At 37.4% G+C, this 12186-nt stretch overlaps 2 protein-coding genes across 2 annotated transcripts in view; both read right to left on the bottom strand.

Annotated features, from left to right (window-relative positions):
• LOC107100626 (mucin-5B-like) overlaps positions 1–6180 on the bottom strand; it is a 38617-nt gene extending 32437 nt beyond the window's left edge. The window contains exons 1-11 of the mRNA XM_015399197.1: positions 6035–6180; positions 5918–5950; positions 5556–5823; positions 5333–5447; positions 4530–4617; positions 4356–4462; positions 4061–4274; positions 3844–3969; positions 1943–2060; positions 1725–1863; positions 1488–1599 (exon numbers count right to left, since the gene is read on the bottom strand). Of these exons, the coding sequence (XP_015254683.1) occupies positions 1488–1599; positions 1725–1863; positions 1943–2060; positions 3844–3969; positions 4061–4274; positions 4356–4462; positions 4530–4617; positions 5333–5447; positions 5556–5823; positions 5918–5950; positions 6035–6179 (1465 nt within the window). The 5' untranslated portion in view covers position 6180. The remainder of the gene's footprint in view (positions 1–1487; positions 1600–1724; positions 1864–1942; positions 2061–3843; positions 3970–4060; positions 4275–4355; positions 4463–4529; positions 4618–5332; positions 5448–5555; positions 5824–5917; positions 5951–6034) is intronic.
• A 3090-nt stretch (positions 6181–9270) lies between these two features.
• LOC107100622 (intestinal mucin-like protein) overlaps positions 9271–12186 on the bottom strand; it is a 10356-nt gene continuing 7440 nt past the window's right edge. The window contains exons 14-18 of the mRNA XM_015399194.1: positions 10530–10628; positions 10315–10443; positions 9913–9952; positions 9704–9821; positions 9271–9595 (exon numbers count right to left, since the gene is read on the bottom strand). Coding sequence (XP_015254680.1) covers positions 9388–9595; positions 9704–9821; positions 9913–9952; positions 10315–10443; positions 10530–10628 — 594 coding nt within the window. The 3' untranslated portion in view covers positions 9271–9387. The remainder of the gene's footprint in view (positions 9596–9703; positions 9822–9912; positions 9953–10314; positions 10444–10529; positions 10629–12186) is intronic.

Below are 12186 nucleotides of genomic sequence, written 5' to 3'. Positions count from 1 at the left end.
TATATATATATATATATATATATATATATATATATATATATATATATATAGATGCATGTAGGCAGGCCAGCTGACAGCTTTGCTAGGGCCCGGTAAAGCACACTCTTTTTGGGCCCCCCCTGCTACACCGCTCACCTCCAGTCAGTCACGGGTAAAAATAGGAAAATATGAAGCAGGTTTTTCCATTTCCAATACCAATGTTTGTGTGTACGGTTTATTTCATGCCATTTTTTGACCTGCTGTATATCCGCCAGTCCCTAACTATTTTTTCCCTTCCATTGTGGGGGGGTAGAATAGGTTATTCACTTTGGAAATTCTCTGCCTTCAATTGCCATCTCTGAGAAAGACTTATTTTCTGCAAATTAAAAACATTCACTGGATCAGAATCAGTCATGTTTTTTGGCCATAAGGTGGGATCATTGAAATTAACGGCTTGCTGCATCACTGAGCTTAGTGGCTCAGTGATGCAGCAAGCCCTTCCACCTGCAATCTCTGTTATCAGTAGGGTTGGCTCCCCTGCTTTGCTCTCTTTCAACCTGCACCTGGACCTCTGCCATCTTTCTGCTCTTTTGGCGCTAAGGTCAAGTTTTCTGTGAAATAAAATGTGTTTTCTCCCTTTACACTACATAGCGGGAGCTGTACTTTAAAATCCCCTTGATAACTGCATTGCTTCTTAGCTGGCTCTGAATGGGCATAATTATTCTGCTAATCCGTTCCTGGACCTGTTCCTGACTTATCCTCAGTTTATTTTAATAATTACTCCTAAAATCCCTCAAGCCTTTGGTGTCATCTTTCCTTTTTCTCTCTTTTATCTGTGCATCGGACTTCTGAAAACCCTACATTCTTAGTTCGAAGCGAAACAAGCTTTAACAATTGCAGCCCGCCGTTGTCCTATTTATACATATATATATATATATATATATATATATATATATATATATATATATATATATATATATGTATATATATATATATGTGTGTGTGTTCTGAAAATGTACTAAAAATGAGTAACAGTGTCGTAAAAATAAGCGTATTTACCATTAATATGAGTCGGAAAATAAGATGATCTGCTAATGGAATAAGCATTTTTAACTTTAAAATAAGATAATTAGATTGCACTTGAAACCAAAGACTGCAGGTGTTTATTTTCTTATTTTAAATGTACATTGTCTCGTTCTAATGGCAAACTTATCTGTTCAATTCAAGAAAAAATTATCTTATTTTAAGAAAAATTGGCTAACTTAGATTTACATTTTTTGCAGCGTAATACAAACGGTTTGTTGCTTATTAGCAACAACAGGCATCAAAGGGTTAAATATTTTTATCACAAATATTTAATGAAAAATAACTTCTGCCTTTATTTTTGATGGTTAGTGTGTCTTTTTTGGGCGCCCCTCCGTCCCGGGACGGGGACAATTGACCCGTTTGTCGCCCTTGTCAGCGGACGTGTGTGTAGGTATGTTAAACACCTAAAAAAACACATAAACATCTTACCGTGCGATTTTGGTACCTCAGAGTAACGGCAGAAAGACAAGTTGATTTCTCAGATTTTTCACATTTGTCAAAAACACCAAGCACAGAAAAAGTATTGCTTTCATCCTAAAATCCACAAGAAGAAAAAATAACCAAATTCAGAAAAGGAATTAAATAACATTTATGTTTTATTAACATTAAGTAACACTTATTTATCACAGCTTAATGCTTTTTGTTATCATATTCTTTACCTTGGACAAAACGTAGGAACATTTTCCATGGAAATCATATGCCTTCTCATCATAGGTGATGAAGTGAGCGCCTCCGCGGATGGAGCACATAGCCGGACAGCTTACTTGTACACAGCTCCACTCACCCTTTGAACACGTACTTTAAAAGAATCAATTCTGTTTTAATTCAAACCATTTTGCCATCAGAAACAGATATTCCTTTTTTCCCCGTATTTTACCAATTTTTACACGACATCATGACTGAATCTCCAGGGTTGTATATCTGGTCTGCATGGAAACATGGACACTGCTCAACAGGAACACATCCACTCTGTGTGATGTCATCAAAGATGGTTCCTAGGAGGAGACAAGAGTTAGCAGTTAATTAGTTATTACTGTTGATAATTCTTAAGTTCAATTGTAAAGCCAATTCAGGCAACAGTGTCAAGTAACAAAGTACAAATACTTCATTACTGTACTTAAGTGCACTTTTCAGGGATCTATACTTTACTCCATTACTTCCTACTTCTGACTTCTACTCATTACATTTTCACACAAGTATCTGTACTTTCTATTCCTTACATTTTTAAAACAAACGTTACTCGTTCCTCTTGGCTTCGGTTTAATGTTTCTAAATCTTTATTTCCCGTCATGTCCTCCATCCAATGCAGATCATTGGCTCCATCCACATCTAGTGAAAACTAGTGTGATCGGATGAGTCATAGAACGCAAACACTCATTGGTTAGCTAAAGGAAATCATCAGAAGCAAGCAGGTGTTCTTCAAACTGCTAACGTGAATTGTCTATGCCATGCTACAATGTGGGATTCAGAAAAAGATGTTGAAATGTCTGAAAGGTCGGACACAGGCGAGAGCGTATCGGGAGATGGAGACCAACAAGACCTCCCTCATCCTTGGCCCTATCCCAGATAAGTTTTAGAAATTGAGCTTTCAATTCATATAGTGGCATCTGGCTGTTTTTTTTCAAGGTTAATTTATACTTTAAGTAGTTTTTGGAGCGCATACTTTTTCACTTTTACTTGAGTAAAGAGGACAAGTTACTTCCAGAGTGTTTTTAAACTGCAGTGTCCAAGGGCGTAGGTTTGATTTCAACATTGGCACGGACACTATTGGTCTTCAGTTTCATTGGTCCTTTGCAAAAATATTTATGCTCTTTTTTATTCTTAATGTGAGCATCAGGGCACATTTTGTTTAAAGAGAACAGCAGAATTTCTTCTACATTAATATAAATCTTATCAGCACTACATACACTAGATGCTGTTTATCAATGTTTAAAGCATAACTGGCTCTGATCAATGTGGAATTAGGACTTATTTACAATTTGAAAAGGTTTGCATTTAACCTTACCAGTGACTAAGACAGTAGACAACCAAATATAGTCTAAATATGTCTGTTATATGTGGATTTATCCTGTTTTTTCTTTTGAAGATATAGAATTGTGCAGAGGTAAACAGAAGTAAACCCCACTCTTATTTTTTTTAATCTAATCTGCTCTCTCTGTATCATGCAAAATAATACATTCAAGGGACGCCAAATAAATGTATTTTATTTAAATGAGCACTGGAACTATAAGAGGCACTGGAAGTATAAGAGGAACTGACACTGAGCATTTTAAATATTAACTTCACTATAAAAGTTGTTCATCTGGGCTGTAGTTACTCTGTGTCGCCCATTTATTGTATTTTATCTATGGATGAAACAATTAATCATATTAATAGATTATTTAACTAATCACCAACTAATTTAGTAATTGATTAATCATTACTTTTAATAATTATAAAAGACAATATAACCTTATCGTACCTGTAATGTAATAGTATCCACAATAAACAGCCACATTCAAGCATTATTTACCAGACATTAAGGTTTGTACAAATATGAACCGTGAAATCTGGAAAAATAGAATCAAAGTAAATAGAGTTCCTCTGTTTGTCTTTATCTTATTTGTAGAAGTAGAATATAATAAATAGAACTATTTTTATATAGAAAACAAAAAATAGCAGATCTTTAGTGTCCTTCTCGTGTTGTTACGATCTACAAAATAAATAAAACCTGTTTTTTATACCTGAATTTTCATAACATTTTAAACGGTTAAATAACAAATTGGTGATGAAACTAACCAGCAGGACAGAAGCATCCATCGATGCAGTGCTCATCACACAGCTGGCTTTGCTGCCGGTATCTGCAGGTATCAGTGCAGGGACTACCGCACTCCTTATACTCCATGTTGAAAGGACAGCTTTTTTCTACTCAGAACATCGGAATAAATGGTCATTGAAATGCATTGATATGTTCTAATGAAGCTGTAGCTGAAAAGTGGACGGTTTTGTTTCTCACCACAGAGTTGTTTAGTTTTCCACTGCTGTGGATGTCCACCTGCATGGGCGCACTGGCGGGAGTATTCGGATACGGTAGAACACAAGCATGCACTGTCGTTGCTCTTGCAGTAGCACAAGTCTTTCTCACAGGCTTTAAAGAAGGAGTCCGTGTCGACCAGGTTGCGACAGCTTCGGAAAGCAGGTCCACTCAGCAGGTTCTTGCAGAGATCTGTCTGTAAGTTCAAGTTGGTCGTTTGCATTAATTATACATATTTAGTGCACAAAAAACAATATTTTTAGTTAGGAAGTGGTACCTTTTCTGGGCAATTTTCTTCAGCATGAGAAGAGACTACTTTACAGGTTTCAGTGGGACCATCAACTTTCCATTCCTCTGCATATTCATCAGGACTTATGGGAGTCCCTGTGTTCAGAAAAACATGATTTATTGGTGTTTCTATCTGCTTAATGCTGATGTGTTCAGTTTGTACCTGACTGGAAGAACTCATCATGACGGATTTCATTGAAGTCTCCACAAAGGCCACATGTTTGATTCTTATATTTGGCTTCTAGCTCCACCTTTAATGCATGAAAAGTTGACATTTCAGCAAAATTAATATGTTTAGATGAAATCCTGCAAAATCAAGTTTTAATTTTGTTCATTCTGCTTATACTGTTTTTTTATGGCTTTATTTAATTGTGTTAGAATGATGATAGATGCTGTTCCCTCTGTGGGGTCAAATTAATGTTGTAGTAGATTAGATAACAATTAACCTTCCTTAATGCTGCTGAGTTCGCCTCCATGTTCTGAATGCTGGCGTACCATAAAGAATAAATGATGAACAGTTTAGTTTGTGCCTTCAAGTCTTTGCCCATAGGAAGACGTTACTGGATATAACCTAACGGAATATCTTCAGAACGGCTCCAAATGACACAAAACTCATATGGGTGAGTAGAACATGATGGAATAACGGAAAATCAAGGGCCCAATGTAAAAAAAAAAACGCGTTCCCCTTTAAGAGCAACATCTTGTTTTACATTTTTATGTCTTAAAATCAACTGATTTTGAATGTACTGTAATAAAGTCAAAATCAAACCGACCTTTTTGGAATCTTGCTATAGAACTGGATTATACTGAAATGATCTGACCCAATTCTAGATAACTGGTGTGACCTCACACATTTATATAAAGAGATTTGTGGGAACATATCTTGTCAGCACAACATAAAGTAAAATTAATTAAAAAAAAGTATCCAGGTTAATTTATTCTATTTTTATATTCAGTAAAACGTACCCAGAGAGAGTCCTCCTGATTCCACATAAAAACTAGACCCAACTTTGCTGAAACTTTAATGTAGGACTTGGTTTTCTCAATTGAAATGCTGCTATCGCTGAACGGTATGGAGACACTGGAAAAAAACAAAACAAAAAACAAATTCTGATGATTAAAACTAAACCACAACCAAATCATTTAGAATTACTGATATTAAAAAAATAAAAAAAAAAAAATCACCCACGGTTTATCCATGACCTTAACCGAAGCGTTGGATAACTCAACCATGATTCCATCCAGTTTCATCAGAATCCTCTTGATGCTGATTACGCCGTCCACCTCTTGTCGCTGGAGCTGAATATTGAAACTCTCATAGGTGCCCTTACACTGGGATGTGAGGATGTAGTTACAGGTGGAGGAGGGAAGGTGGAAGAAATCTCCATCCAAAGTCTTGTAATGGAAGTTTCCCCATGTGCTGCAGAATTGGTTGATGTGGGAGTCTCTCCCTTCTGCTTTTTTTTTGAGGGGAGAATTTTTATTATACAGAAGTTCAAAGTACAGAAACTTTTGTATTTGAAAAAAAAAAAAACATATGTAAATATTTACCTCTTATCACCATTTTTGACACTTGGACCATTGCTGAAAAAGAAGAAAGACATTCATATTCCAGTATGAGGTTTTAATGGGTATAAAGCTCCCATCGAGTTGCATTAGCGTACTTACCTGAGGAGGCTGCCGATAGTCCAAGTATTGGGATGAGCCATGGTATCACCCATTCCAGAAAGATCCTGACTCCTCTCATGGTTCCAAAGTTCTCCCTGCTGTGTGATGGACAGTCGAGCCAACTGTTGCACTTCAGATATGTCATATTATATGCTCCCCTGTTGTTTGCTGTTTAGGAGGAGTTAGCAAGATTCTGGGTGTAAACCTCTGTGACATTGGGCTCCCTGAATATCACACCCAAGGAAGGATATTAGAGTAACTAATACCCTTTAACTTTTATTTGTTTGTGTAATGAAGCATTACAAGTTTTTTTTGTAGCACTGTAAAAGTAAAACAAAGATATCAACCAGGAACGGTTGGTTTATACAGTAGGAACTGTAACAGTAACATTCCATAGCAAGTGCATCCTCTTTGTTATGAACCATGATGTGATGAGCTTTGGGTTTTGCCTTCATAGCAAATAAAAGCTCTAGTCAATCTTGTGCTACAACACAAATCCTCAAATCCCCGGATTACTCTGATAAAATATTTACCAATGTCTTATGCTGTCTTTTACCGTTGAATATATAGGTTGAATAAACATCCACCAGCCTTTAGTGCAGAGTTTCCCAAACTTTTTGAACTTGTGTTCCTCTTTGGGTAATTTCTTTTTTTTTTACCATGGGTCCTGCTCTCAGTCAGAAGTGGAACATACAATAACTGATACTAAAATAGAAACTATTTTACTTTATATTTTTAATTCTTAGGAATTTTACCGTTTCCAAATCAAAAATGAAACCCCAACATAAATATTTAATTTGTAAGAAATCTATATAAATACAAAATAAATTCCTATTATAAACCTTTATTTATAATACTGGACTGTTCTCTACATCCAGTCTGTTCCTCTGCTTGGTTTAGATGTGAGTCACAGCTGAAGGTGATCTCAAAGAAAACTTACTGTTTGGTTCATAAAAGCTTGTTCAATTTTTCAGTTGGGTCCTCAGAAAACAGATCCTAAGCCTATTTTATTTTACTACCTAAGAAATGCAATACTTGATGTACCCCTTGCAATGCATTTGTTGACCACTAGGGGTACATGTACCCCAGGTTGGTAATTACATTGTTAGCGTCAAAGAAAAAAGGAGAAACAAGATAAATATATAATTACAGTTATACCAGCCCTCACACATATGACTGATTACAATAAAGTCTTCTTTTTTGGGAGTGAAAGCATATTCTGTCAACAATAATGATTAAAATATTTAGGGTATAAACACTTGATTATTAAACACTCAGTGTTATTTACAATAATAATGTTCATGATGTAGTTTATGCTGCCAGCAGTACAAACATTTCCTATAGGATCCCAGAGGTGTCAACATCCATCCATCCATCCATCCATCCATCCATCCATCCATCCATCCATCCATCCATCCATCCATCCATCCATCATTATCTTCCTCTTTAGCCAGGGCCGGGTCACAGAGGCAGCAGTCTGAGCAGAGATGCCCAGACTTTCGTATCCACGCACACTTCCTCCAGCTGCCACCAGGCCAGCTCAGAGACATAGACCCTCCAGCGTGTCCTGGGCCTTCCATGAGGCCTCCTCCCAATGGGACATGCCTGGAACAGCTCCCGAGGGAGGCGACCAGGAGGCATCAGGAACAGATGCCCAAGCCATCTCAGCTGGCTCCTTTTTACGTGGAGGAGCAGCGACTCTACTCTGAGCTCCTCCTGGGTAACTGAGCTCTTACTTTTTCTTTTACTTTCTCTCTGGTGAACCTACTGATTAATTTAGAGATCAAGATCGTATACAGTGAGCGGTAAATGCTTTTACTGGAGGTACTGACTGTGACTAACTGGATGTGCTCTCTTCATCCTCTGACATGGGAGCTGGCTCGGAGCTCGTCTGCCTGGCTGTGTGTTTCCCAGACGGGGCCGCCTGTGGAGCTGGTTGACAGTTGCCTTTTTTATCTATGCTTCTTTTTCTATGTCTGCTTCTGTCTCCTTGAACCCCAGTGGGCCTCAGCAGATGGCCGCTCACACTGAGCCTGGTTCTGCTGGAGGTTTCTTCTTGTTCAAAGGGAGTTTTTCCTCTCCACTGTCGCTACAAGCATGCTTAGTGTGAGGGATTGCTGAAGAGTCAATGAGTCGATGCAATCAGCTGGTTTTCCTTAGATAGAAAACTTTGAATCAATCTGACTGGATGATCTGGTGAACTGGAAAGAGCCTTGAGATGATAAGTGTTGGGAATTATAGAAATTAAATGAATTGAATATGTTTTTTTTTGCTAAAAACAAAATTGGTTTTGTGAAGTGCTTTCACTGCCTGGATTTCATTTTTCAATTAAATTATTCATTTACTTCAATTATTTAATTATAGACTTAGTATCAGAATTTTCGCTTTGTCTTATTGCATAATTTTAAATGGTAAATCCAAAGACAAAACTTACTAAGGACTTTAGCAGCCTTTTTAACAAATGCTTTTTTGAGTCATTTCTTGAATGGCTCCTTCTCAATCCTAACTTTAGCTAAAATTTGACCAAGTAGTGCTACTCTTACTTGAGTACTATTTTTTGGGTACTCATACTTGCATGACAGGGGAGCATTTAAGCAGAAGGCTGTCAGTGGAAAAACGCCATGGGAGCGATCTGACAGAAGAGCTCACAGGATTGGCTGAGAGGCATATGAACTGGCAGTCCTTTATAAAAAACTTTTTTTGCCTGACAGGTTACTGGAAGGAACAAAATGGCAGGTCAGATAGATGAGGAAGATGAAGATGATGAGGATGAGGAAGGCTGGACAACAGTTTCAAATAGGAAAGAGCGAGATAGAGGAGGTAAAATGGGGGAAAGGTGGTTTGAGAATCAAGGAAATAAATGGGAATTAGAAGAAAGCAGTTCAGAAGAAGAAAGAGTTGTGGGAAGGAAGGTTGATAGAGAAGAAATTAAATTAATATTCAGATTCAGCGCTGAAAAAAAAAACTAATTTGACCCCCATTTTGATTTCCAGAAAATTAAATAAGAAAATTTGGAAGGTCAAATTAGCAAAGGAATAGATGTTTGATGTAGAATAGTGAGGGAAAAGAGGTCATAGACATAATCATAAACCTTTCCTCTATGTTTAATGATGCATGTTACTGCCCATAAAACAGCTGCAATAAGTATTAAATAACATTTTGAATATTCTAAAGAAATATTCCAAAAATAAAAAAAAGATAATTAAAAACAGGAGACTTGAAGTCACTTGCATCATTTTATTGAATCAACTGATAAATGCACTCCAGAAAGTTTGTTATACTTTTTAGGAGACTTTGTAATTATTTAAAGGAATCTGGTTATATATATATCTCACATTTGTGAGTAAAGGTTTTCACTGCAGTGTGAAGCGCCGCTTTCTTCGAAGATGTCCAGCAGGCGTGGTGCACTCTGTGTGGCCGCAGCCGCACTCCTCTATGTGCTCATAGGTGAACTGGACGTGCCCGCCATTTTCACACGCCAGATCGATGGTGCGATTGTTGAGGCGTCTCTCTTTACAACAGGAGCAGGAATGTTCCATAGCACCTGCTGCTTCAGAGTACCTGAAATAAAAAGGAGCAGAGATTAGCACATTCACAACCTCAGAAACAGTTTAGTACAGTTTGGTGACTTCTTAGAGGAAGACAAGCTAGACGTAAAGTCATCCTTACTTGCTGAAAGTGTTGCACGATCCTTCGCAGTACGGCATATCGACCTCTGCTTGACAGCCATTGTGGTTAATAGAAGTTTTCACAGCCTCCAACCTGCAGGCTTTCTCTTTCTCTACACCTTTTAAGATGTGAGACGAAGGAAAAATCTAAGTTTGTGTTGCTTATTTAATCTGATTTCATCTAAAGGTAAAACATATATATTTACTTACAGATTTTACAGCAGCCGTTTGCTGCAGTCTGAATTGTGTCCTGTACAGAAAACAGCACAACAACAAAAGTTGGAACTAATTTCTTTATGGTGCACTGCAAAAATTATCTAAAAATAAGTAAAACATTCTTAAATTTAGCATATTCAGCCTTAATTTGAGCAGGTAAATAGGATGAACTGCCATTCATCAATCTGAGTATTTTCACTCTAAAATAAGATAATAAGATAAAATGCCCTTGAAATAAGATATGTATTTAAATTGTCTTGTTCCATTGGCAGTAAGTATTTCACTTACCTCTTCAATTCAAGAAAAAATGAATTTATTTTAAGAAAAAATTACTCGTTTAGATGTAAATTATTTGCAGTGTATATTCCAGGTTTATGTATTAAAGTTGCCACATACCTTTTTGCAGTTGCTCTCTTGGAAGAACGGGCAAACGATTTTAGAGCGGATGACTGTAAAAGACTCTCCGCTCTTCACGCAGGTTTTACTCTCACACTTATTTTCAGGAGGTGACCAGGTTTCGTCAACCTTAAAATCAGCAAAAACACATTGAGGGGTTTAAAAACAAAGAAAAAAAATAAATATAAACAGTTATAAGAGATGATTAAGTTTACCTTGAGTTGCATGGTAGTACCATTAACACTGATCACACAGTGTGTTTGCACACACGTCCCACAGCATTCATCTGGATTGGTTTTCACATATTCAAATCCCTGAGGTAAGAAGAGAAAGGTACATTCAGGATCAGATGATTGTTTCTATAGCATGCCATAAAGCTCCCTACACTCAGCTTCGTATTTATCTCTGATTCATCCAACAACTGTGGGGGTCATCCGAGTATTTGCACAGATTAAAGGAATCTCTCTGGTGCTGAAAGCCGAAGATGTACAGAATGAAAGAAAAGTGATCCTTTGCAGCTGACAGACAATGGTCTGTCTATCAGGTAGTCTCTGATCCAGGTGGTTGTTGATGCCTCCACCTGAGTCTTCAGGAGTTTCTCTCAAAGTCAGTCAGGCTGAACGGTGTTAAATGTTCTGGAGAAATCAAAGACCATGATCCTCACGGCGCGTTCTGTCTTGTCTAAACGACAGTGAGTTTTACTGAAGCAGGTGAATGATTGCATCATCAGCTCCATTTCCATGGCGATAAGCAAACTGCAGGGGGGCCTGACAGCTGCTGGTTTGTTTGCTGAGGTGAACAAACCAAAGTCTTCATGTGGGCTGTCAGGGAACCGTATAAGTAAATACCCCGTTTCTTTACTACTTTGGATATTTTTCAAGTTTACTGTACTGTTTGATATCTACAATGCAATTTCTATAACTGCCCTGCAATTAACTGCATTTAAAGACAGGAAGTTAAAGTTTGGTCTGTCCTGAACAGAAAACATTGATTCACGTATATTTGTTGCACTCTGAAAAAGTATTTGCACTCTAAAAATATTGACACCCTACCGTGCTTTTGATAACAGCAGCCTTTTCACAATAAAAGAACACTTTAGCGATCACACCAGGGTAAAACTAGACTAAACACTTATTTAGGTTAACAGGGCAGAGAACATGATGTAGGATCAGTGCAGAGGCTTTTATAGTGATAGAACAGGAGCAGAGCTCAAAAGCAGAACAATTCCCAAAACTGGGATCACTAAATTCTATTATTTTTTTATTAACTAGGTGAATTACACTTCTACTCTAGGAAGTGGCTTAGCCTAGAGTGTTATCAGTAATGTTATCTGTTGTTTAATATTTAGCTATCATGTGTCTTCTATCTTTGTGTCTGCATGCACCTCAGAGGAATTATGGTTTCTAACTCCCCCATAGTTTTGATTTATTAAAGAAGATACAAAGATTCATTTGAGTAAAACATTTCACCATTAGGTCATAGTAACCTGCTCTACCAGCCCCAGCCTCAGCTAATAATAATGATAATTTAACTTTATTGATCTCACGTTGGAGAAATTTACCTCTGCATTTAACCCATCCCCTTGGAGAGCAGTGGGCTGACATTGTGCGTCACCCGGGGAGCAGAGTGGGGTCAGCGACCCAGAGTGGCAGTCTGTGGGAGTGGGGCTTGAATTCAGAACCATTGGATTCCGAGCTAGAATATTTGTAGCATATCTCAACTCAACTTTATTCATAAAGCCCTTTAAAACAACCACAGCTGCCGCAAAGTGCTGTACATATCAAGAAAAGTTCAAATACTATAAAATACTATAAAAACAACATATAAGTTTAAAGGAATAAAACAAATATAATAAAATAAATAAAGTAAACA

This window comes from Cyprinodon variegatus, unplaced genomic scaffold, assembly GCF_000732505.1.
Source record: "Cyprinodon variegatus isolate N-32 unplaced genomic scaffold, C_variegatus-1.0 Scaffold994, whole genome shotgun sequence".
NCBI lineage: Eukaryota > Metazoa > Chordata > Actinopteri > Cyprinodontiformes > Cyprinodontidae > Cyprinodon > Cyprinodon variegatus.
The sequence above is the reverse complement of the archived record's forward strand: the minus strand, read 5'-3'. Positions and strand labels throughout refer to the sequence as shown.